The 27,309-nt window shown below is 41.9% G+C and overlaps 1 protein-coding gene across 3 annotated transcripts; it reads left to right on the forward strand.

Moving 5' to 3' along the window:
- Positions 1 to 26,877, forward strand: mapk4 (mitogen-activated protein kinase 4). Of its 3 annotated transcripts, none has more exons than XM_049579407.1 (9): positions 1 to 304; positions 1,743 to 3,279; positions 5,397 to 5,572; positions 14,906 to 15,050; positions 18,370 to 18,452; positions 18,715 to 18,817; positions 19,091 to 19,310; positions 20,103 to 20,268; positions 21,675 to 26,877. In XM_049579407.1, the coding sequence occupies exons 2-9, from the start codon at positions 2,913 to 2,915 to the stop codon at positions 22,632 to 22,634; spliced, it is 2,220 nt and encodes a 739-aa protein (XP_049435364.1). In that variant the 5' UTR covers positions 1 to 304; positions 1,743 to 2,912; the 3' UTR covers positions 22,635 to 26,877. The 3 variants fall into 3 exon arrangements, with proteins under 3 accessions (XP_049435364.1, XP_049435363.1, XP_049435365.1); XM_049579406.1 differs by having other exon boundaries at positions 1,746 to 3,279; XM_049579408.1 differs by having other exon boundaries at positions 1,746 to 3,279; positions 18,715 to 18,793.
- Positions 26,878 to 27,309: the final 432 nt, after the last annotated feature.

Below are 27,309 nucleotides of genomic sequence, written 5' to 3' on the forward strand. Positions count from 1 at the left end.
CTCTCCTCCCTCTCTCACATCACTCCTCTGACAGAGAGCGGACAGTCGCCCACAATAACAGGCTCTATAGCAGCCTCTGGCTTATCTCATCTCCGCGGATCGCTCCCGGTGCCGACCCGTACCGGCTGCTTCCCCCCTCTGTATCATCTAAATCACACACACACTCACACAGAAGCAAAAGAAAGAGAGAGAATGAGAGATGCGGTCGTGTTTCACTTTCTTTGCTTCCAAGGAGCCGTATCTCTCACATCTTTCCCCCGGATCTTTGTTTCTGGACGGCAGGCTGCGGCTGCGTAATGCTCCGGTGAGTACTGATGGTTGCTGCTGTTATCTTTTCTTTCTTCTTCCTCTTGTTATTGCACACCGAGCAGATAGTGGCAGAGATAAAGATAACGTGGAGCTAGTTAGAGGAGAAAGGGAAGCACGGGCCTGATTGTCGTTAATACTTTCTTTTCATTTCTTTCTTTCTTTTTTTTTTTTTTTTGGAAATAAATGGGGCTTTATGTTTTATGAGATGCACTTCAACCTCAGTGTTTTTGTTCTGTCAGAGGGGCGTTACTGGAGTGTATGGAGACACACAAAGACAGCCGCATGAAGCCAGTGTGCAGAGAGGATGCAGCGTTTCCCATCTTAACTAAAACTGCCTTACTGCCTTATGGGAAGTAAATAATATAATAAAGAGAGAGAGAGAGAGAGAGAGAAGCAGCTGCACAAAGAGCACAACCCTTCTCTGCTCCCATCTCCATCATATTGCCTCTGTGTGGAGTGTTCTTCTGCCTTAACCTATATTAAAGGGTGTTTTAAGCAAGTGTGATATCTTGTTCTAAAAATGTTGACAATAGGATTCATAATTCAAATTTAATCCATTTTACTGCACTGCATCAACACACTGCAGTTTATTCTCATTCATGACATGTACTCTGGCTGCAAAGCCCTGAAGAAATATGAAGAATAAACGCACAGAGAGAACACCAAGCGCCATCTCCAGTGGTTATGCATTATATATAAAGTTAGCCCAGTGCTGCACCTCCCACCCAGCAACACTGTCAATGCTCCCCCCTCTCTCTCTCTCTCAGTCTCTCTGTTCTCCCCTTACACTCTCCCAGCCTCTGACAGTCAGCCCGACCGAGGCTCACATGAACACTGACTGTAAGTATTTTGAAAGCTGATAAAGAGCAAGTTATTGAGTGCACATCACCACCCATTCTGGGGAGAGAAAGGGGAGCTAATGCTCGAGCCTGCCCCGAGGCCTTTGACAGCAAAGAGATTTGTTTTATGGATTGATGGATTGTTTGAGTTCTTGCAGCCCAGGGATCTAGGGGTGCGATAAAGTCAATGCTTTTGTTTTCTACCACTACATGACCTTTCAAGGGGGTGGAAATAGAACTGAAATGTCAGGTAGACACTTTTAATCAGGCAAAGTTATGTTGTGTGATGCAATCAGAGCCCAGAACTAGGAAAGACCTTTTCATTTAAAACAATGCCGCCATGATAATTCCACCCTGTCTTTGTCTCTCTGCTCTGAAATGTCAGCAGCATCATGTTGCAGATATTGAAGCAACACTGAATTGAGGTGATTATCTTCTGTAAGCACATTAAGTTGCTGGTGTAGATTAGCTCACACTGCCATGCAGGGTTATGCAATGGCAACTCCTGCGACACTAACACACTGGCTCTGTTGTTGTGTAACTTTCATCTCTGTCTTCTGTTTTGTTCACCCCATTTCCTCTTTTCTTCCCCAGCAGCAGTGGAGGCAGCAGATGCGTTGAGCAACCCAGCTCATAGATGTATCTCTCCACGGTGACCACGGCCTGATGCTGAAATCCCTACATTCATGAGAAGGCATCAGGAAGCAGATTACTGAGGGATTAAACGCATGCACACTTATGCACATGCACACACAGAGAGAACCACAGTTCCGGGATTTGTCCGCTGTCCAACTGTGGATCTCTTGCTGAATGAACTTGTCTGACTGACTGACTCTGGTACCATGGAAGAAGAGGAGGAGCTGATAGAGACTCATTGAATTTAACTCACGTAACCCCACCTCCTTTCCCCCTGCCTCACCGTCAAAAGGCTTTGACTGGTCGATAAGGATTACAGATTTATTACAAACACAGTGGAGACAGAGAGGAGTGCAGAGCCGGGCGTCCGCCTGCTGCTGTCCCATGATGCATCTACACATGTAAGAGCAGGATCAGCCACACAGAGGGCTGTTTCTATGGATACCCCTGCCCTGGGTAGTATTAATAAGACTCACTGATATCCTGACTATCTGCGCGTGAACAAAATACAGTGAGAAATTAGAAGTGCATCGCTGCGGCAGACTAAAGCATCAGATAGCGTCTTTGGAGCAGAGAGAGACATCATCAAAAGCAAAAAAATGTTGAAGGAGAATATGTTATTTTTAAACATGTAGGCTCGACTGTAGACGCTTTACACTCCTTGTCCTAAACACCTCAAAGGGTTTTTTTAAAATGTGATACCTCAGCAGGTTCAGTAAAAGGATGATTTAATAAGAATCTGCCCACACAGGACCAGAAGAGGAGGTGAACATGATGCACAAAGGCAGTTCTTAGGCCTGAAGGAAATATCTTCTCCTCTAACCCGCTCATGATTCTGACAACAGCTCGAAATTCTGGATAAAATACTGGAACTTTTGTGGGCTCCTAAAACTACCACCACCTTTCACCAAACTAGCTGTGTGACTGAATTTTGGTCTTGTCTACATGAGAACAAACATCTGCGTGCACCAGCTACCTAGACAAAAATCAGGTCTTTATTTAAGGTTCTGGACTCACCAGCAAAATGTGACATCATGTGTACAAGACAATAGCAAAGCACTTTTAGTCAAGCTTGAGGTACCTGGAATCATCTGTCATCTCTCCCTAACACATCCACACTGAGCTATCATGGCTCGACAAGACATCCCCCTCTTCCTCCACGGCTTCGACCTGGGCGGCCACTTTGTTGACCTCCGACCTCTCGGCACAGGTGTTACAGGCCTGGTTCTCTCAGCTGTGGACCAGCGCAAAGGACAGCGTGTGGCAATCAAGAAGCTGGTGATGCGTGATGCCGTGACGGTGAAGCACGCTCTGCGGGAGGTCAGAATCACTCACCGGCTGCACCATGAGAATGTAGTGAGGGTTCATGAGGTGTTGGCGCCGTATGGACGACCGCTGCCCAGAGACCCGGCCCAGCTGAGCGCCCTGTACATCGTTCAGGAGTGCATGGAGACGGATCTGGCTCGGCTGCTGGAGCAAGGACCGCTATCCACAGGTATGGGAAATGAAATGGAAATAGAACAAAGTATATTCTTTGAATTTGGACAGTTAAAGTCACATATTTTATGACAGTGTGGTTCTTCATGTTGAACACTGCTGTTGTGTTGCTGCACTGCTGGCTTTGTTTACACTGTGATTTAGGGGATTTAGTGGCAGCCCTTTGGAGACACTCTTTTACTGGGAGAGTACTTTATCCACAAATCACATATTTGAAAATTACTTTACACAATCATTTATATTGTCTGTTTCCTCTTCATAAACATGCTCTGAAAGTACTGGAGTGATACAACTTTTTTTTTTTACAAAATTTTTTGACATATTTGTCTAAATAGCTTTGCCCATAGCCACAAATTATACATTAGAAGATCAGAATTTCTCCAGAATGTGCTCATTCATTGAGTCATTTTTTCACGTTGTGGTTTAAATTATCTCACTTTTGACAGGTTCGAATCAGGGCGATGGTATGGAGAAAATTAAATATTCAATTCAATTCAATTCAATAGAATTTTATTTATCCCAAAGGGAATCATTGTACCAGAGAGTGCTTCAAATTACACTAACACTAAGTGCAGTAACCACAATTTCAATGATTCATGGGTTCCCCGAGTCAGGGTCACTCACTGGGCCGAGCTTTATAACAGTAGTTTTAAATATCAGGCAAAACATACAACTACACAAGATGGAAGCATTTCCAGGAGCAAAAGCAAAAACCAGTGCCTGACAGAGTAACAGTAGGAGCATGATAAGTACAAGAGTTACTAAACATGAACAAAAATGGTGGAAAAAAACAGACTGTGCCTGATTATCAATGTTATATTGAGTCTGATATACAACGAGGAGTAATATTGCACATGACTGAGAAAATGATATTGCACTACATTGGCAAATGATCATGATTTTGAAGAATAATACTGCACATGATTTTGTCAAAAATATTGCTCAAAATATAAGTCATGTGCATCACGTTATTTTTGACCAGATACCTTGACAGTGGTATTGCAGTGACACTGTGGGGTTGATCCTGATTTTATGTATTAGTTTTGCAGTACATTTTGTACAATTTATTTATTTATTACAGTTTGCAAAAAAAACCTGACCCATTATAAATGATTAACTTAAAAAAAAATAGCTTAAACCAATTTGCTGTCCAATGTACAGTTAGCAATTGAAATTGAAAGTTAGTTTTGAGTTTGCATGTTACTGTTAAATGTCAGTTTTATGTTTTAAGTTTTTCAATTCACTTTCAACAAACAAACCTTAAAATACATTTAAAGGTCCAGTGTGTGGGGTTCAGTGGCATCTAATGGTGAGGTTGCACACTGCAAACAGCTGAATCCTCTCCTATGTGCCAAGCATATAGGAGAAGAACTGCAGTGGCTAATGCAAAAACAGGAATGACTTCATATAGAACCAGTGTTTGGTTTGTCCCTTCTGGGCTACTGTAGAGACAACATGGTTGGACTCCATGGTCGAGGACCTGCTATGTATGTAGCTATAAACGGCTCATTCTGAGGTAATGAAAACACAATGATTCTTGATTTCAGGTGATTATAAACTAATAAAAATGTAGTTAGTAATATTATATTCCATTTCTGTTGATATGTCCCCCTGAATCCTGCACACTGGACCTGTGAAATACATGCACACACAGTATAAATATGCAGTATATATTAGTTGCATTTGCACCATACTTGTTATTTGGGTTGGGTGATATGGAAAAATAGATATGTAAATAGATATTTACACAGTGAGATTTTTTTATTAATAATAATCAGTAATTTGGTTAAGTGGCAAATAATGGAACAGAACAGTCTGGTAAGTTCAGAAAATGACGCCACTTTACTGTAATGCAGCCTTTAAAACCAGGAAAAGACAACACTAACAATATTATGGTATCCAAAGATATCTAGTCTCATATCACAATTGGTATAATCTCGATACATTGCCCAGCCCTAAATTCAAATGTGGATTAACCTATCCTTACTAGCTTTACTCAGAGATACACAACTTAACATGTTCAGAGCATTAGTAGAAACCATTGTTATGTTTATTACATGAGAGAGAATAGCAGCGGTGTGGTATATCCTGATATGTGACTTTACCCTTGAACAGGTCATGCTACTCTGCTGTTCTACCAGCTGCTGAGGGGACTGAAGTTCATCCATTCAGCCAACGTCCTGCACAGAGATCTGAAGCCTGCCAACATATTCATCAACACCGACCAACTGCTGCTCAAGATAGGAGACTTCGGGCTGGCCAGGATAGTCGACCCTCATTATTCTCACAAGGTAAGGAAGGAAGGAAACCCACTCCGCACAAACACGTATACTGCAAGGACGTCTGTGATCATTGGCTTGGTTAGATGTATATACAAGCAGTTGGATGTCTTATCTGAAGACTTTGATGACTAAATGTCATATAAGCTGGAAGTTTGTAATAACCACTAACACTTGTACAAACATTTCCAGCCCTAACCCAATTACTCATCTTTTTTGGGGCATGTAAATGTAGCAAATGTGCCAAGTGTTCTTTTGACCAGAGGCCAATGAATGCCTGTGATCATTATTCTCTTTGGGCTCGTGCTCTCTTAACAAGTTTTAGATTCGTTTTAAAAACCCATAATCTTCAGAGGACAAGCCAGTGTGAGAGTTTAGATCTCCGTCCACATTATATTGGCTGTGTTATTCTCTCTGGGTGCTTTTTTGATACTCGTTCTACAAAAAAATGAATCATACAACCGGTTTAAATATTCAAGCCAGGAAAGTTGATGAAGTTGGGAGGATTTTTCACTCTCCGCGTTGCAGTCTGACGCAGTGTGGGCTGTTCTTGCACTGATGGATGAATCTAGGGAGAGTACTGTAATATTAAACCTTATCTCTGCTCCCTCTTATTGAGGTAGGGCTGTTATCGAGGAAGAGATAGCAACTCCTCAAGCCCTGGCCCTGTGTGGTTATCAGGAAGCTGTGCACAAATTCCCTGTGTAGCAATGGATAGGATGGGATCCAGTTGCAAAAGAATCCTCCTATAGGAAATCAAACGCAGAATAATTAATGTCTGTCAGTGTGGCGTCTCAGTGATATCATTAATTTGATTCTGACAAAGATGCAGATTTTAGAAAGTACACCGACAGCCCGAACTTCAAAATGTCTTACTTGAAACTGAAACGTGTTTGTAGCTACTACGCCTCATTGAGGATTATACGTGCTGCGATTGCAGTACAGTCAAGCCGTCTTTTCTTCCATGACAGACATCTCCGATTACACACCCCCATGTCTGATGCTGCCGACCTGTCTTTCACACAAGGCCTCCTCTCAAGCCCAAACCCTGCCATTAACGTCTTCTTCTTGGTATCAAGTTTTGGGCTAATCAAACCCTGTGATTAGTCTGTCCATTGCAGATAAAGGCTTCTGAGAGATTAATGTGACAATTTACTGCTCCATTGTGCTGCTTCATTATGCACGGAGATCCCACAGCAAAACTGTAACACTAGCAGGGCAGGATGTGTGTGTGCCTGTGTGTGTGTGTGTGTGTTTGTATGTTTGTGTGTTTTTTGGGTCTGTGCATGCGGAGAGGAGCTCTTGTGAAAGGCGATCTTTGTCAGCTCAGAACACGGGACTGGGGATCAGCTGGGTGCAGACACAGGGGGTGCGTTTGGAGGGGAGGAGGTGGAGGAGGGAGGGGAAGGGGTTGATGAGGGGGGAGGCAGAGAACAGATGAGGAACAAGGGTGAGAAGTATTGAGTCACAGAAGGTGGAAAGTACAAAGACAGAGAGAGAAGGAGGGCAAAGAAGAGAAACAAGTAAAGGGGGTGCAAAAGAGAGATCAAACAGAGAGGAGAAGTGAGAGATGAAGGTAGTTTGGGTCGTGCAGGACAGCAAAAACAAGGTTTACCTCTTTCTCACTGTGTGTGTGTGTGTGTGTGTGTGTGTGTGTGTGTGTGTGTGTTGGGCGCATATTTGCTCTCACACTGTGTACCGACAGACAGAGAGAGAACACAATGTTCAGGCTTGAACTACTCTGCACTGTCACAAGGTAGGATAGATAGATAGATAGATAGATAGATAGATAGATAGATAGATAGATAGATAGATAGATAGATAGATAGATAGATAGATAGATGGTTGTGTTGTTAAGAAACCAAACATCTCATGCTGATGTCATCTTGACTTGAATGACGACATTTAGTCATAAGGTATGGACCTCCAGAGGGATGAGGCCAACACAGAGGTGCCACAAACTGCAGTTCCTCTAATGACCACTTGAGGCTGGCTCCAAAGGCCTATCAATCCCCATAGACACCCATGTTAAAATGCCCAACTTTACAGCAGAAATAAACCTGTTTACAACCTGGTACAAAAACGGTTTTGGTCTCTAAAGCTAATTTCCCTTTTTGTGACGACTGTACAAAGGGTGATTTTTATGTAACTCACCTGTTCGCATTTTATTAAGGCCCAATGTTACACATAATTAAGACAGTGTGCTCAGCTTCTCAGTCAAATCCACCCCTGGCTCCTTCACAGCGCCAGCCTCTCGCCTAAATATGGTCACCTCTGGAAAGAAAGAGACAACTAGTTGCTCTGTATACACAAATGTAGATCAAAATCTTGTGTCGGGCACTCGTGGAGAACAGGAAATAACAGGATTGACAGAAAGGCAATCCAGGCACTCTGAAAAAATACAGAAACATGAGGGGAATATTAAAAAGTCCTTATTGTAGTGGCTAAATCATTAAAAGAGCCAACATGTTTCGACCGCTGCAGGTCTTTGTCAGGACTTTCAAAACATACAACATAGGTATGGCCCCACCTTTGTAGTGATTTTTCATGACCCATATAATGGCATGACAGGTGAAACAAATAGACAATAATGAAAAAATAAGTAAATAAAAAACAGTGACAGAGTCACAATTTGAATATATACACACATATCTTAACCCATAGCCTGTGAGAAAAATGTCAAAGCTTGTAGAGAACAATGACAAATTACAAAAACATGAAGTCATTGAGACCAGGATACTTAAAAGCATCCAGTTGATGGATCCAAAAAGCTTCCCTTGGATTAAGTTTCTGTATTCCATCACTCGTCCTGACCAATGGTCACTTGTGGCTCTAAAAAAAACGAGATGGCGACCGAAATGCCGAACCCCAGCTGTCAAAACCAGAGTCTACAGACTAATGGGTGACGTCATGCAAGCTACGTCCCTTATTTTTACGGTCCATGGGTATGGAGGACAAATACCAACATCTGAAAATTGTCATAAAGTTAACATTGACACAGCATGAAATTCTATCGTCCTAAGGCATTTAAAGAATCGTAGACCTGATTTGCCTTCCAACAAAAATGAAGATAGACTGTACTATGCGAGATTTGACTGAAAAACAATATATAGACTCACAAGAAGTAATCCTTCTCAATCATCACTTATGAGCCACTAGAAGCCATCCATCCATCCATCCATCCATCCATCCATCCATCCATCCATTTTCATCTGCCTATCCATGGGCCGGGTCGTGGGGGCAGCAGGCCAAGCAAAGCATCCCAGACGTCCCTCTACCCAGCAATGCTTTCCAGGGACCCCAAGGTGTTTCCAGGCCAGATGAGATATGTAATCCCTCCAGCATGTTCTGGGTCTGCCCCGGGGTCTCCTACCAGTTAGACGTGCTTGAAACACCTCCAGTGGGAGGCGCCCAGGAGGCATCCTGATCAGATGCCCAAACCACCTCAACTGACCCCTTTCAATGTGAAGGAGTAGTGGCTCTACTCCGAGCTCCGTATGTCTGAGCTCTTTACCCTATCTCTAAGGCTGAGCCCAGCCACCCCACGGAGGAAACTCATTCCGGCCGCTTGTTTCTGCAATCTCATTCTTTCGGTCACTACCCAGAGCTCATGACGATAGGTGATGGTTGGGAGCTAGAAGCACTAGAAGCCTTGTGGTGTATTTTACTGCAAAGACTCTGTCCTCTGCCTGTATTTTCTTACTTTGTCCCTTATTTTCTGTGCTTCTGATGTTTATGGATTTACCTCTACCTTTATGAAAAGGTAGCGACTACGTGCCAGATCATAAGCAGCAGGCATCCAAGAGACACAGCACCGAAAAATAAAATATAGTGAGTCTGATACTGGTTTAGATAGATAGATAGATAGATAGATAGATAGATAGATAGATAGATAGATAGATAGATCGATAGATAGATCAAAGTAGTAAATCCTATGGTATAATGTGTCATGTGTCATATTTAATCTATAAACACATGCATAATTCATGCAATGCCATTGCTGATTCTTTTTAGAATTGATGCCACAACAAGTGCTCTATTTCAGCTCATACAGAGAGCATTTCCCCCGTCTGCTGCTGCAGTATCCTCTTCTCTTTGCAGTCGTTAGCCTCAATGCTTTGATAACAGGAATGCATTAATAACCAATAAGAGTGCTGGCTGTACATTACCCTCTAATTTTATATTGAGTGCTGACACGGTTTGAATTGCTCTGAGGTGGATATTGGGAGTTAGTTAGGAGTCTGCAGCTGGTGTCTCCGTTAGCCAGCAGAACATCGGTTTGTCATTGTTCATTAGCATTAAGATTGTATTACCAGAGTTGTGTGTGTGTGTGTGTGCATGACGGTGTGTGTTTAAGATGATGCTTGGCTATTTGCGATGCAGTGTTGACACCAAAGCAGATGCCTGCAGTGAATGTGCTAGCATCCTCTCTCATATTTAATAATGCAGAGCCAAAGTGCTGCTTTTTCGGACATTTTTTTGTGGTAATGGACGTGGGCAGTGTTGACTTCAGCTGTGACGTGAAATTCACAAGTAGTATTAACTTTCATATCGAGCTGTGAAACAAGACTGGTGGCTTTGTTTTTGTTTTTTATGACTTATTTTTCACTTTCAAATATCACACTTGTCTTTTTTCTCACCAATGAATGACCTCTTTTCACTGCACTGTAATGGCTCCAAAGATATCCCTACCTCCTTTTTATTGCTTCTACAGTATCTTACATGGTCCGCGTGTTATCACAGAGGTTGTGTCAGCACGCTGTGACTCTGCGGTGCATCGAAATGAGGCTGTTTGACGAGCTGTGCGCCTCCAACTACACAGACAAACATTTACTCAGGCGAAAAGAGATGACAGAAAGGTTGAGGGGAGAGAGAGGGGGAACAGTGGCCGAGGAAACATTATTTGTGATGTTGTTTACTGTCAGCACCAGTATGAACTTGGAGTGTGTATGTGTGAATGTCACCTGCTGATGCAGGGCTGGATCTGCCCAGAAATAATTCATGACCTGGATGAAGGAGACAGAAGTAGAGGAAAGGGGAATAAGGAGGGAGTGTTGGAAAAGAAAGAGAAAAGAAGGGAAGGAGTAGAGGGGTAAAAATAAGCAGAGCGGATCTGTAACTGACAAGAGGAGACGGAGGGATGAAACAGGCGAGAAAGGAGGTGAAGCAAGGAGGGCAGCGAAAAGGGAGAGATGGGGTGAAGTGTGAAGAAAAGAGGAAAGGTAAGGGAGGCAAACGTAGCTGCTGATGGTGATGTAGAGAAACGCTGAGGTGAGTTGAGATTAAGGGAACGGGTGGAGAGGAAAGTGGGAGGTGATGACAGCGGGGGAGAAGGCTGAGAGTAAAGGAAGGGAGTGAAGGAAGCCAACAAATATTTTATAATGGTTAATAGCTGAACATGGCAGACAGATTTCTTCGATGTTCTTTCCGTGCCAGTGTGTGTGACATGCATAATTGACTATCTTGGCTGACTGTGGAGACTTGGTTTGGTGATAAACTAGTATACCCTCCTGAGACTCTGTGTCCTCATATGAGGACATCACATTTTGGTTTACTTGACCTTATACTTCATTCTGCTTAACTTAGACCTGTTGTCCTCATTCGTGGACACTTTTTTGTGCCATCTAGTGGTAGTAAGAGCACAATACACTAATCCATGTGAAAACAAGATGGCAGCCATTTCTGTCAAGTCAGTCTGCAGCCGACCCTGACACAAAAGTGGACAAGGTCCAAAACTTGATCACATTTTATGGTTGAAACGTGTTTATTTATGAGTAATAATGTTTGTAGTTTGATATGGCAACAAATTTGACCAATTTCAGCAACAGTAACAAGCTAAGCAACTGTTAATTAGGAAGTAGGCTACTTGTTTGGGACTATTGTGTTTGGACTATTGTCGTCTCATTTGAGGATCTTGGGACTTTGCAAGCTCCGTTTCCCCTGAGGGAAATGGTGTCAGTAAACGTCAACTATAAAATGCGTGTCAGTCTGCAGCCGATCCCGGCACAAAAGTGGACAAGGTCCAAAACCTGGGGAAATTTTATGGTTCAAACTTGTTTATTTATGATTAATACTGTTTGTAGTTTGATATGGCAACAAAATTGACCAATTTTAGCAACTGTAACAAGCCAAGATGCTGTTAATTAGGAAGTTCTCGTTTAAGGACGCTGGGACTTAATTATTGTTGACGATGTTAAGGTTTTATATTTATCGGGTCCTACTGATCCCAAATAGCTAGGAGAAATTAAAAATGCATTTCAATTTTGTTTTTTACTCATTTTTATTGTCTTAATTTTGGACTGATATTAAATGTTATTGTCTCATTGATGCTCTGTTATTTAAAACTGATGTGTTTTTAATGTTGTTTTGTGAATGGACCCCAGGAAGACTAGCGACCACTTTTCTGGAAGCTAATGGGGAGCCATATAAAGAATAAAGAATAAAGAATAGCTGTGATACGTTGTTAAAATACAGTTTAAATATAGCTACAATATGAAATCTGAGGCAACATCTGTGCATCATTTTGTGAGACTGTTCAAAGCAGTTTCCAAAGCCACTCTATGATTATCATCAAATGATATTCCAATATAAAAATGAATACTTTTGACACAAAACCTGACCACTCCTTCAAAGACAGTCCATCAAATGCTTTTGCAAGGCGAGGCATCTTTTTTTGTAAAGCACAGTTCATACACAAGGGCAATTCAAGGTGCTTTACAGTGCTAAATGATTTCCTTTTTTTTTTTTTTAATCATCTTAAAAAAAAAGCAAAAGTGCAGACAAGAGGTGCAAAGATAAAACTTTTATTTAAAATGATTTAAAACTGAGAAGCAAAGATGAACTTAAGGCACTCATGCGTGGAGCAGGAATTAAGTGAAGAAGCCTTTATTTCAAAACATGGCTGCTCATATTAAAACACGGACCTGTTTCGACCCAAAAGTTTTTGTCAGGGTGTAAAAGGGTGGACAGGAGTCAAGAAAACATTTTATAAGCTTGGTAGGGGGTGTCACCCAATCTTAATTAATAAGTGAGCACAAGTGACGGCAGTGGGTTACAATGAGAAGCCATTTTGGAAGTGACACGCCTTTACAAGGAAAAAAAAAATCCCTGTACTAACATAAAAAAATCAATAACTGAATTTGAAATATATGCATGTTAAAAATAAATAAATAAATAAATAGAAAGAAAGAAAGTTACTAAAACAAACATCAAAAATACATACATAAAAAGGGGGAAGGAAAGATTACTTAATTTGTATCCGCACAGAAAACATAAAAACAGGTTATGATAAAGACGATCCTTGAGAACACTACTATCTCATTCTTCAAAGTGTGATTTGAAATTGAGTTTTAAATAAGGTTGCGGTCATTTCCATCAGGAGGTAGAAATAAGAGCTCAGATGCAGAGACTGATCAGCAAAGACGGTCAGACTGATAGAAGACAAGGTGAGAGTATGTTTGTTAGATCATGACTGAGCACTCAGCATCAGTTTCTGCTCTGTCATCTGCTGACACATGGGAAGCGATGAGTGAGGTCACTGAGGGGAAGGGGAGGCAGTGAGTAAGGTGCAGTGAGGACAGACGTAGGCATGGAGAGAGGGAGTAGAGAGCATAAAAGGGTGCACATGATGCAAGGGTGAAGAGGAAACTGAGAGGAGAGCAAAGTAGAGGAATAGTAGGACTGAAGTAGAGCTGGAGTTACTTCCAAATTCATAACGTCTTATTCACTTAATAGATTGAATTCTAGAAGTAACTCCTAAGAAGGCTGACCCAAAAAACTCACAGAGCTGTTTTGACATTTAAAATAAATTCTATCTGTAAGGACACATTGCTGGAAGGGATGTATAAGAGGGAACATCGGTGTGGGAGGTCCACGGCGAATAAAGGCTCTGAGTCATGCCCTGAACCTGCTGATCGAGACAAAACTTACCATCTTCAAATATGAGGAGCACATTTCGGCTGTCAAGTACAATATAAAACCATTCTGGGCCAGACCTAAAATGTAATCATCAGAGGGGCTGCTGTGTCCTGCTTAGAGGGATGTTATGCTGGTCTTACAGGTGGCCGCAGATAATTTAACTGGTGTGAAAAAAATAAGGAGCTCACAGAGCAATTTCTGACATCCATTTTAAGTCTGAAAACTCATCTGGGGCAGGATGAATCCCATGCTGTCGTTACAGCGTGAGGCAAGATAGAGTGATTCTGCAAGAAGTTCCAGATAAAGAGGGAGATAGGGTAATGGTGGGATGGAAAGCGGAAAGGGCTGATGGGGAGGAGGCGATAGGAGAAGGACCCCTGCCTGATTTTAGGGCCCCTTTTTCCAACCATGCAAATTAGCCACAGTTTTATGGGGACAAAAGTGAAAAAAAAACAGTATGCCTGCAAGAAAAACTGAACTCTGTATGTCCACACTCTCCTTATTATGTCTGTCATCATGTAGCAATTTGCAGCATGTCAGAGCCTCGAAATAAAATCAGCCAGCAGCTGCCAAGAAACATAAAAATGTGTGAGAATGTGTAAACCTAATTATAAGCATATTTTGCTGTGCAGTCTATAGTGTCCTAATGTCATTAGTGTGCGAGCCGAGGCAGTAAGATTTGGCTCAGGAGAGACGTGCAGCCAGGGAAAGAATAGAAATATAATGTGGTAAGTGCAGGGATTTGGAGATTTTGTAAGGTCGGAGAGCGAAGGAATTACAGCAAGTGAGAAGGGGAGTGAAATATAAGAGCAATAATGATAGCAACAGGCAAAAGCATATCATTATACTGTAGATAAATCTGGTTTGCATGTCAATACGCTTGCCTGCGCCTCATCTCCATGCACGCCGTCATCAGCGTTATTCACAAGGTGAACATTTACAAAAGGAAAAAGCAGAAGGGAGCCTTGTCGGAGCAACCCTAATGAGAGGACGTGTGTTGTTGAACAGCAGAGCATCAAAGGCTCGATGAAACTCAGTAACTGCAGGTAGAGAGATTCAGGGGAATGTATCCGACTGCAGAGTGAATCCAGGAGCAAGTTTCCATCCTCGTGTAGCTGATGCAAAATGATCAAGTCTTTGTGGGTGTAAATAAAAATATCCCTTGTGAGCTCAGATGTCTGACTTCACCATGCTTCCACTCCAACAACATAACTACCAGCAAACTGCCAGCGAGATTGTGATTAATATGTGCAACTTAAACGCCTCATACATATGCAAATGCATGCAGATTTACAAGTACACAACTGGTAACAAGCCAATCTGTTACATACTCACCACTAATATAACCACAGTATCATTCTATTGCTCTGTGTTTTAACTCTCTTTCTCTTTCTCCTATTTTTCTCACTCTCACGCCTGCTTCTCTAGGGCTATCTGTCCGAGGGTCTGGTAACTAAGTGGTACTGTTCCCCCCGTCTGCTCTTGTCCCCCAACAACTACACCAAGGCCATCGACATGTGGGCCGCTGGCTGCATACTGGCTGAGATGCTAACTGGACGCATGCTGTTTGCAGGTACCTCTGCTGTTTGTAATGCAGTGTCTGCTAAACCACTGATGACCTTGATGCCCAGCGGGAACATTATGATATTGCAGATCATTAACTGGATGGCATGATGAAATATGATAATGGCATTAATATTCAGCACTTAAAGTCCTGTAAGATCTTTACAGGAAATGTGTTTCTAGGAACTGGCAGATTTTACAGTTTATTTGAAATAGAGCTACAGGACATGAAAAAAAAGTATCACATAGCAGTTATTTTGAGTGGGAAAGGTAATTTTTATATTTCATTTACACCAAAGTATAAAAAATGAAGGTGATGATGATGTGATTTCTGCCGTACAAGCATGTTCCCTTATGCCTGCAGTATGATCTGTAGGCTGGGCACCTTTATAACACCACAGTGCTTCATTTATTATGGTATGTTGTGACACATTTTACCTTTAGCAAAAGTATTTTGGATATTGCATTTGGCCATATTGCGATTTTAATAGTAGTTCAATTAACTGCGTAGCCCTAATTTAAATTGTAAAAAAAATAAACTTTATTTGCACAGCTTTTATTGTTATATAAGAAAGATAGACATGCACAGTTTTTAAGGGTGAACTTTGCATGTGCATATGCATTTGTAGCATCAATATTTGCTGTATTTGTATGCTCAGTATGAGAAAGTAACACCAGACCATCTTAGCAACTGTAGCCTACATAAAGCGGGATTTATATTTGTGCTTTTACAGTCTATGCTACACACATGGCCTTGAAAGCATTTATACTTGTGCAGTGGTATGTCTGTGTCACTCTGCAGTCGGGGGCGGGGTTTCTGTGAAGTGCTGTAAAGTTTAGTTGATTCAAAACACACCTAAACACACATTAAACATGGCTTAATAGAGACAGTTTCAGACACAAATGCACAAATCGGCTTCACTATAACTCGCCACATTCACAGACAAACATTTGTCTTTATCTGGACACATTTTCCCCTCAAATACAACATGCTAATGCTTTTAGCACAAGCCTATGGCATTTTACATTGTATAAATTAGCATAGCAGCTAGAGGACTTTTCCTCTACTCATATGAAGCCAGGAATAACAGCAACATTTAACAAAGGTAATGTTGCAAAATTTGGCTCCATTACAACTCACAAGGTTCACTGACAAAACAACTGTCTTATACTAAACACGTTTTTGAAACAAATATAACATGCTAACATTATTAGCACAAGTCTATGGCATTCTACATTGTATAAACTAGCCTGGCAATGAGCATAGATTTCCTCTACTCATATGAAGCCAGGATAAATCACAGACAAGTCTTACAATGGTATTTTGTGGAGGCTTTATTGTCTATCTGTGAAAGTAAAGTAAATAAAAGCTTCGCTTCTACTGACGAAAAAGTTTCAGCTTACAAAATAGAAAGGAGGTCTGTGTTGCCATGAAGTATAGTTACATTTATGGGGAGGTGCACATCAGGCATAGGTTACGGCATAGGTGCGGCTTCAATTTGACACAGAAGTAACTTAAGACAGAACATTGAAAACAGGCTGCTCAGAGTGGCTAAGTGAATACAGTATCAGGTAAATTAGTTGTAATCAAAAACATCTTTTGTGTCCTTTGTTAACTTATGTAAAGTTTGTCCGAGCATAGATGCGAAAAAGCCGCCTCATAACTACATTACAAGGTGGCATCAAGCTGAGGAGAGTTTTTCTGTCCAGAGTGTCCTCCACCAAAGATACTTTACTCTCCTTCTGCCGGCTACTTCTTTGCCTGACCAGAATAACAATGATGACAGAGAAATTCTCGCTGTCTGAAGCAGATGTAGTTCCTCCTGACAGGCTGATCTGACCTCCACCAGCCCTCTATACCACAGGAGAGATGGTGCCACAAACTCAATAACGTCATCTGTGCCCTGGTGTTCCTCTCTGCTTGAGTTTCACACATAGACCGTTAGAGATGTTTGCCTTGCTTTCCTCTCAAACACCAGAGTTTACGCAGCACAGCATTATTTTTGTTTACCATAGGGGAAGCAATGCACTCTCTCAAATACACCACCACTGCTTGCTTATTTCTTAGAGTGGTGATTGTATTGATACAGCACCACCTGCTGGTGCTTTATGGAAACATTTAAAGGGCAAATCCACACTGTAAGAGGGAAAGTACTGCTGCTTTGTTTTGGTTTGTGCTGAAAAGTTACAACATATTGCATTGTAGTAACACCACAATGACCTCAAAAGATGTGTCCTTGTTACGCCCTGTCTAGCGGTGACAGACATAACACGAACTAAGTCACGATCTTCCCCAAATCCCATGTAGCCACAAGATAACTAGTTGAATGTGCAAACAATTTGACTTACTTGCAATTATATATGAGCATACTGGTATTTTAATCAGACTTCAGGGTGGACCAGGGCCAACAAAACAAAATATCTTTAACTTATGGAGCAGTCATATCTAACCGAGAGAAACTAAAAGAAACCAAAACACAGGAGACCCCAAAGTGGTCATACTCCAGCAGAACAACACCTTTAGTGTGGCACCTAGGCTACAAACAATCTGTATACATGTGCTGCTGTGGAGAGGAGGAGGAGGAGGAAGATGCGCCTCCACTGCTGCAGAGCCGACGCCATCTTGGCTCTTCATAGGGAGCTGTCATCACTGCACACCATTCACCTGCTGGGGCCACCGACTAATGATCTGCTCAGCCTGGCACACCTATTTGCAAACACAGAGACACTTGCACATGCTCACAATCCCAGAATAATAGACAAGAATGCAAAATACAACCACGTCGAAAGTAAATTTTTAAAAGAGTTTAGCTTTACAGCATCTTATTCCTCCCAAGCTGTGTACGACCTCCAACAAACTCAGTGAGATGTTGTAGGTTTTAGAGGTTTTGCATTAGGTTTGGGTCATAGCTGGTGTTAACATCTGCCAGTGTATGATAATGTGGGATTTTTATAGAACCTGAAGTGCTGTCCAACAGGTTGTACTACAGAAACAAAACCCCCTGGTGCATAAATTGCTGTACTTACTGTGGCCTTGCAGTTAGTGTGCAATTAAATTAAAATTGAAGCGCCTATTATAATACATGGGTGTTGATGTGGTGATTTCCAGACATAGTTTTTCATTTAAAACCATTTTATAGTTGGCTACAGAGTGTTCCATCCTATCTGCTGAATTCTTATTGAACGTCCTCACCATACCATTTCAGTAACTCGACAGCTCACACCTCCTAGGTATTCCCGTTTGACTCTAATTGGCCACCATTTTCCGCTTATGTAACTGATCCTGTCTCCTCTCTGCTTGTCTCTGATTGGCCGGTTCCCTCTCCCAGGAGCTCATGAGCTGGAGCAGATGCAGCTGATTCTCGACACAGTGCCAGTGCTGAGGGAGGAGGACAGGCAGGACCTGCTACAGGTGATGCCTCAGTGGCTGCTGCTTGTCATACGTCTGCAAAGTGATTGTTTAAATATGGGACAGGATGTCATGTTATGTTTGCAGCTTTAGACTGGAAAAGATTCAGTCTACAGACAAGATAAATGTGTACACAACTCTTTCCTTCAACGGCTCTCGCTCTGTTTTCTCGCTTTCAGCAAGTCAAGGCCTTGAAATGTACAGAAAAAAATAACCACAGCAAAGTTATGCACATATTTTAAAGCCCACTGTCGTCCTTTCCCAGGTGATGCCTTCATATGTCAGTCATGGATGGAGAGTCAAGAAACCCTTCTCTGAATTGCTGCCTGAAGTGGATGCTCAGGGTGAGCTGAGGGGATTGAGAAGTGGTAAGAAGAGGAAGGTCAAGCAGTATGAAATAGAATGGGAGCAAATAAGAGTAATGGAAGATGTGAGGAGTAGAAAACACACAGACGACAGCAGCTTCTCTGAGCTGTGAAGGATGAAGAGATGATAGAGATGGTGGTCTAACAAATATAATTTTGTCCTGAGAGAGGAAAATTAGTGCTAATATTGTTTCAAGGCGAGCACACCTCATGGACACTACAGTTTATTTCTACTCCTCTTCCTCCCTCACTGATTCCCTTTTCCTTTCCTCTCAGCTGTGGATTTCCTTGAGCGTATCTTGACCTTTAACCCGATGGATCGGCTGACGGCTGAAGCAGCGCTGTCGCACCCCTTCCTCCAGCAGTACTCCTGTCCTGAGGATGAGCCCACCTCGTTGCACCCCTTCCGCATCGAAGACGAACTGGAGGACAACCTTGTTACCGAGCAGAGCCTCAGCAACAGCAACAGTCAGGCCTCCAGCATCCACTGGGAGAGGTGTGTGGGTTTGTGTTTTAAACACTGGTGGGAGAGTTAAGGTCATTTTTCCATTTGTTTTTACAGTTTTAATCAGATTTTTTATTGTGTCAGTCTGCCATTGCTACAAGAGTTGTTTAATTAACAGACCTCCATTTCGTAATGAGATCATCAGCAGACAAAGAGTCTGGTCTGGTTTGTTGATTTATCATTAAATGTACTTGTTTCGAAAAGCAAAACTCCCTGGTTACTAAAGACAAATACTCAGCTAACCTACCAACACTGCACTTTGTCAGGCTATACACTATATTTATTTGGAGTGACACAAACTATTAACCTCTGACCGGGGGCTAATCCACAACCACATCAAAGTTGTAGTTCTGTTGCAATGTAGGTAGAATGTAGTCCTGCTAACTTGTGTTTCACAGAAAAATTTAAAATACTTTAGTTCATACTAACATAATTCTGACAGTCTAAAATCTATTTAACCTTCAATTTGACATTGAGGGCTGACTGCTCATGCATTTTGCATGACTACATGCTGGACTTCCAAAATATTTCGACCACTTTACTGTGTAATTTAATCCAGCAACCATTTGGCTACAAGCCTGACTTGGATTTTAATTCGTTCTGAATCTTAGTTCTACCGCAATTTCATGGCTTGACCAAATTTGTTGGAACAGAAAAGTCTGGCAAAGCATAACGAGGCACAAGAAACCTAATGTTCCTACAGTAAGTTTAGCAGACTGAATATACTGCACAGCAAAGTTGTTATAAGACTAATATGAACGCTTTATTTCTGCCCTCCTGCAGGTACGAGACCAGTTTATCAACAGATGTGTCCTGGCAGCAGTCAGGAGGGGGGTGTCACTGCATGCCGCCTGGCCACATGACGTCTGACATGGGAGACACCACAGAGGAAGAGGAGGTGCAGAGAGACCCCCGGGCCAGTTCCAACTCACTGTTAGAGGAGGCGCAGGTTGGATGTGCTTTATCATTTTCTGCCATACTCACTGATTTGTTCTTGAGTATATTGTAATTTAGTGAAATAAAATTGTTGTGCATGTTAGTCTTACCTTGCACGTTTCCTCTTCTTAAGTGTAAAATCACATTACAAATTGCTTTCCAATAAGATTTAGATTTGCTTCACCACCTGCTATTTGGCAAAATGAAGACTTCATCAATAGCAAATTGTTTCTGATGGAAGAAGCTTCCTTGCATATTTCTTGCAACAGTCAGTCTGGTAGTACACACTGTAAATGCACTGTGTCTTTAAAAGGAACAGTGTGTAAGAGTGAGGATTAGGGGGATTTAGTGGCATCTACATGTGAGGATTATAGATTGTAACCAGCTGAAACTTCTCCAGGTTAGATATTCCTTCAGTGTTCATTATTAAGGAGGTTTTTATCTGGAGCCGAATTATCCACAGCAGTCTTATCCTCTCCAAAAAGAGCAGACGAAGGGATTAACTCCAGTAAAAACACCGAATAAATCAGCTTCATGTCACAAATGAGTGTTTCTGCTACACTGTTTGGCATCTCAGAGACATGTGGTCACCTATTGTCTCTGATAACTTATTGTGTGCTCACTTCATTTCTGATCCAGACGTCCAGGAAGATTTTACCTAAAACCGAATTATCCACAGAGGTCTCTTCTACTCCAAAACAAATCAACTGGTGATTTAAACCAGTAGAAACACCAAATGTTTCTAAACATTACAAATCAGTGTTTCTCCTACACTGTTTGGCATGACGGAGTCGGGCCATTAGCTTAGCACCTGCTCATCTTTTTTCTCTGATAACTTAAGTTTTAGATGTTCAAGAGGTTTTTACTGGGAGCTGAATTATCTGCAGAGGTCTCTTCCCCTCTATAACAACCACACCTGGTGATTTAAGCCAGTAAAAACACTGAATAAAGCAGTTTCCAATGCCCTCATCATGGAGGCTGCTAACTGCCTACCTAGAGCCAGTGTTTGGTTTGTCCCACTGTAGAAACATGGCAATGCAACATGGTGTTTTTTTTGTAGATGAAGACCTGCTCCCTATGTAGATATAAATTTGACATGACAAAACCCCAGAATAATTCTTATTTTCAAGTGATTATGCACCAGAAAAAACATACTTATTTTATTATATTCCATGTTCTGCCAGTATATCTGCTTAAATCCTACACACAGGACCTTCAAAGGTTGCCAGTATTGTCTTGTCTTAATCTGTACGTGGTTACATTTTATTGCTGCTTCAATTTAACACATGAATCATACTTAGTCATAAACTAGAATGAGTCAAAGCACTTCAACACATAATATAACCGGCATCCTCACTGTACTTTCTTTCCTATTTATCACCTTCTCCTTCCCCACCTGCTCCTCCTCATGATATTTAGGTCGACCCACGCAAGTATTCCCACAGCAGCTCAGCAGAACGCTTCCTGGAGAACTCACACTCCTCTCTGGAACGAGCCTGTGGTTTGGGGTACGGGGAACTGGACTGTGGCCGCTCCTGTGACTACAAAGTGGGATCCCCTTCATATCTCGATAAAATTGCCTGGAGGGAGGGCAAGCCTCAACACTACTCAGAGCCTAAGTTGATCCTGGATCTTTCTCACTGGAAGCGCAACACCACCAGCCTCCCTGTGCCTGCTGAGCCTATTGGGGGCAGCGTGGAGGACTTAGGGGAGATGAAAGAGGAGGAGGCGGAAGAGGAAGAAGAGGAGGAGACGGGGGATTTATTCCAAGAGATCTCTCGCTGGGTGGAGAGCACCCAGTCTCGCTTGCACTCACCCAGTCCCAGTCCTTCTTTGGAGCAACGTTCACCCTCCTGCTACACCTCCTCTCCCCCTCTCCCACTCTCCCCGACTGACCTTCCAACTCCAGTCTTCCACTACACGGAAGTTGTGCAGCACCCATCAGCTGAATTCGATGAAGACAGACTGAGCCCACTTCAGCCTGTCACATCTTCCTCTAATTCCCTTCCCTCACTCCTCCCTTCATCTCCCACCTCTCCACTTCCTGTTGAGTCACCTCAAACAGCGTCTCCCCCCATCTCGCCACTTTTTCCTCCCACAGAATCTCAACCTCTTTCCTCTACGTCCTCCATTTCTCAGCCGGTAAACGATGAACCTGTGGAGTCACTTCCTGTCAAGCAAAAGGAGCGGCTGTTTGACCTGGACGTGTTCATATCCCGAGCACTGAAACTGTGCAGGCAGAATAAGGATAAAGCAGATGGGAAGAAGGGAAAAGACGGAGGATGGAGGGAAGAAAGCAAACAGCAGAACATTACCCGAAAGGTTCCTAGGCTTCCAGAGCACAGGACTCCACCACCACCACAGACTCCCAACTCTTGATGTTGAATTTCAACTTCAGGTCCACCACAGTATAACACCATAATGGGTAGCACTTCCAAATGCTCATACTGCTTTACGTAGTGAGGGGTGAAGATGCTGCTTAAACATTAGACCTTAGTGTTAGCGGTCTTTTCCCTACTATTGCAATGACACGCTACACGCTGTGACTAAAACCCTCACTTAAACAAGCAATCCTGCAGCTTTGTCAAGAGGTGCTCTCAGGCAATAAGAGGTCAACAAGCATTTGGGTTCGGATATGAATAACCATGCTTAGCATTGCAAAATCAAGGGTTTGTTCTACATGAGAATACTTAGAAATAATTCAGCTAATTGATGATCATGGTGTTTGTGATGCACTGTCCTTTGTCGAGTTAAAGATAGGTCGAAACTTGACTTGATAGCAGCTTATTCTGCGACATAAACATCCACAAATAACATGAGTTACCCAGACTATTGTGCACTGGTTAACAGTAACCTACTGGAGAGGGATCACTTGTATTGATTCCTCGCTGTGTGTCAGTAAATCTTTTGAAAAGTCAGACAGTCTTCCAGAGGTGATGTTCACCGAATAACGATAACGACACGGGAAATGCTTTTTCCAAGTTTCTCTGAATGTATTAACTGAAAAATAATCAGTCAAATTATGCTACATGGTGAAATGTAGGGATTTTATTTGTTGCTGTTCTAACACTCCCGTGGTGACTCACTGAGCTCCGTCACTGCTACATGCCTTGTAAACTTGTATAAATCTGTTGTCATATTTAATTCTACGGTATAATTCTGACGACTGTTGTTAATGATGTTCTTGTGTCTGACGTATTCTTTGCTGAATGCTAGAGCACAGTTTTCTGTTTATTTGGTGTGAGTTTTATTTTGTTTAAATGTGGAATGCTCTATCGTAATAATTTATGCTCTGGTTCAGTCATGAATAGTTTCATATTCTGTCTCCCTGATGCACCAAACAAGGTCATCTTCTGCTGTACACTCACTGAAAAGATACTGTCTTTATCTGTACATGACAGCCAGATATCTGTCACCATTTTGCTCACTGAAATGTTAGCCACAGAAAGCTATATTGCAAACAACAGTAGCTTATATTTTGGAGAATGTAGATCCTTTACAACCTTTATAGGAAATGATTTGTACTTAAAAACTCCTCAATGCTGCCCAGTAGCCATATTGATATATGGAACAGAAGATAACCAAAACGTATATTTTGAAATACTTTTCTGTTCAGTGCGTCACAGTAGACCCTCAGAATGTTCTTTATTCTGGCATCTGATGTCTCCCCTCCAAGGTAACCAAATCAGGTAAAAGATACAGGAAGATGTAAGTTCTGAAGGTTGTTGGCTTGTGCCTCGTACTTTGTTAATCATGTACATCTGACATTCACTTTACTCATCAAACTGAGAAGCTCATAGTGAGCACTGGCGCTCCTGCAAATTTTTCATAGGGGTCGCCAGAGGGGGCCACTGAAAATCCAACCAAAAGTCATAACTGAATATCAAGAATTCCATTATGCTGTTTTAGTAGTCTACAGGCTGGTTGAAAACTATGTCAATATGGAGAGTTAAGGAATAGCATGCTAATGTACTTTGGTTGCTAGTTTGACAGTTAATATTACTAATTATCTGATGTTTCATTGTTCATTCATTTTCTGTAACCGCCGATCCTGTTAGGGCTTATCAGGGGGCTGGAGCCTATCCCAGCTGACATTGGGTGAGAGGTAGGGTACACCCTGGACAGGTCGCCAGACTATCACAGGGCTGACACACAGAAACAGACAACCATTCACACTCACATTCACACCTACAGCCAATTTAGAGTCACCAGTTAACCTGACGTGCATGTCTTTGGACTGTGGGAGGAAGCTGGAGAACCCAGGAAAACCCATGCTGACAGGGAGAACATGCAAACTCCATACAGAAGGGCTCCCCCACCCCGAACCCTCTTGGTGTAAGGCAACTATCCTGTTTTGATTTGTTATGAATCTGTACATGTGTTAGGGGATTCATTGTTGGCTATCCTTTTATTTAAAAAGACAAATATACAGATTTATTTTAAGGAGTACATTGATTGTAAGGAGCAAAACATTAACTGGAGAAAAGTCCTCTCAAGTTTACTTATGGGTACCCACAGAATATCTTTTTTCATTCAGATATCTTCAAGTGAGAGTTCAACCCCTTTGAAAATGGTCATGTCAGTTTTTCCCCTTGTCAAAATTTTGGCCAAATTTGGAGGGTTATTTAGCCCCCTTCCCGACAAGCTATGCCGACACAGGTGGTACCAATTGATGCCTTGATGTCTAGTTTGGCAAGATACCATTACCTTTGTAATAGCTTGAAAAATGAGGGCGCCACAGCCTCTTAAAGATAGTTTGGTCAGGAACACTTTAGTCAAACAAAACTTTATTTTCATTTGCAGTATTATATTTGATGGTATGGCTCTGTCTGGGAGAGCATGCCTCCCTGCCCTTCCATGTGCCTACATGGAAAGCCTAAGGCAGGGACAGCAGCAGCAAAGACCCCCTGGGAACAGATCAGAGCAGCATCAATGACAAACAGAAGTGACATTGGTAAATCAGACACAGCATGAAAAGGAGGAGCTGGGGTGGAGGTGGGTTGCAAAGCAGCTTGCAGAGGAAGCAGCAACAGTAGGCAGGCCAGAGCAGTTTAAATAGTGCATCCTGAATGAGATCGGCCAATTGGTTGCATAGAAAGGAATCATGTGATCTATCAGCTGACTCCCTTTCATCAATCGTCTGCTCCATCAGTTGATTGGGCTGTTTGAGATCAGCTGATGTAGCTTGGATGTGAGCTGAGCTTGACATGTGTCCTGCCTGAACTAATGCTATGCTCAATTAATGTTGGTCTCTAATCATTTTTGCAAGTGGGGCTAGTGGGGGCGCAGCAACTTTACCAGCCCCCTGCCCCCGTTCCCCCCCTTGGGGACGTCACTGATCTTTTTTTTTTTAATCAAAAAAAAAAAAAAAAAAAGGATATAGAAATAGCATTAAAATTATTCTGTTGTGCTAGTGCCATAAAAGAAATGTGCTTAAATCCATGTAATTCTGTAACATGGAAGAAATGGGCTTTCGCCATCCCTGGTTTCACTGTTTAACATATAGTGCTCAGTTGTGGCTGTACCACATGTGTACAGTCTATGTGCTGTACATACCACAAGGGTCCGGCTATTAGTATGCCAGAGGCACAACACTGAGATGCATAAACACACTGCCAGCAGCACAGCTACAGTACAACACCACAGAAGGTACAACACCACAGAATCTGTTTGGTGTTTTTTTTCAGTCAAGCATCTGATACCTATTCTGATGACACTGACCTCCAGTCAGTGTCTTCAGAAAGTCTTTCATACAGCAAAGCAGCAGCTGTGTCCCTTTATCTGCTGTTGTCAGCTGTTAACTGTTAAAGCTCATGTGAAGTGGGTCTAAAAGTGAGCAGATCATCACTTGCACAACATCGTATGAGCCATATGTGAGAGTTGCTGGCAGTACAACCAACCACTCAGCGAAGCCAGGTGTATTATTTCATATTCAAAGTAGACATGAAGCACATTTAGAGTCACTAGCACATTTAGAAACGCAGGTTCTCCTCTGTGAAAACTGAAACTGTCACACTGTTGATTTTTATCAGTAACATAGCTCTAAGGTTTTAACCCTGCTTGAGCTGGACTGCTGGACTAACTGACAGAAGTGTTCAAGTAAAGAAAAAGTTTGATCCAGAGCCATTTATCTCTTTGTAGAAATAGATAGAAGCTATGCTGCAGTCAAACTAATGAAAAGGAGTCTAGTTTTTACATACACAGGTCTACTGATCACATTTTGCATTATACAGTTTTCTCTGCAGGTAACCTAAGCCAGCAATAACATCACTGACAAATAACACTAACATACTGTAACACACGTGGTTACTGAGCCGAAGTTAAATCTTTAAAGTGTGTGAAGAAATGTAGAAAATGTGCCTCAGTACACCTCGATGCTTCCAGCTTGCTGAATGTAACATATCCTTTCCCTTCTGCATGGCTTTCACAACTACTCAAAAATAGCTTTGTTGTTTTTACTGTGTCACTTTTTCGGACGGTCATATTTCTGTGGGCTTTTATTTCTTTTGTACTCGCTTTGAGAGGGACCTCAGCTTTTCATTGGAGAAGAGCTGTGAGGTTTTTAAATGCTCAATATTGATTGATAGTTTCTCTTTTTGCAGTTTCTGTTTTTGCTGAAAAATTAATAAAACTACTTAAACTATTGTTTCATCGTGTATTTTCTTCTGTTGTTGTGTAATGCCAGTTGAGAATATTAAGAGTATTTTGTATTTGATTGATATTTATTTTTGTAGGGGTAAGTAGACCATTTGTGACATTCTTCTTTTGGTGTACATTAAAACAAACAAACAAACAAAAAAATGAGCCATTGTGATATTTGAAGTTAGGTGACTGATTCAAAGCAGACATATAATGCCCTCTACTGTTAAACAAGTAATATTAGCATCTTGGTGTTCTCTTTTGTGGTGCACTGCTTATTTTGCACAAACAAAGTAACACAAAGGCACAACATAAATATGGGTTTTTGAGGATAAAAAAAAAGCCCAAAAGAATTTACAGTCTGTCTCATTTGATGATGTGAGATGCTGAAAATTACATCTCAACCATAAAAAAT

This window comes from Epinephelus fuscoguttatus, linkage group LG6, assembly GCF_011397635.1.
Source record: "Epinephelus fuscoguttatus linkage group LG6, E.fuscoguttatus.final_Chr_v1".
Lineage (NCBI taxonomy): Eukaryota > Metazoa > Chordata > Actinopteri > Perciformes > Serranidae > Epinephelus > Epinephelus fuscoguttatus.

What these genes read in the sequence shown, in the direction of transcription:
- mapk4 (XM_049579407.1), top strand. Translation starts at nt 2,913, where the DNA reads ATGGCTCGACAAGACATCCCCCTCTTCCTCCACGGCTTCGACCTGGGC. An exon ending in ACCCTCATTATTCTCACAAG is followed by an intron (nt 5,573 to 14,905) that starts GTAAGGAAGGAA and finishes CTGCTTCTCTAG; the next exon opens with GGCTATCTGTCCGAGGGTCT. An exon ending in TCCAGCATCCACTGGGAGAG is followed by an intron (nt 19,311 to 20,102) that starts GTGTGTGGGTTT and finishes GCCCTCCTGCAG; the next exon opens with GTACGAGACCAGTTTATCAA.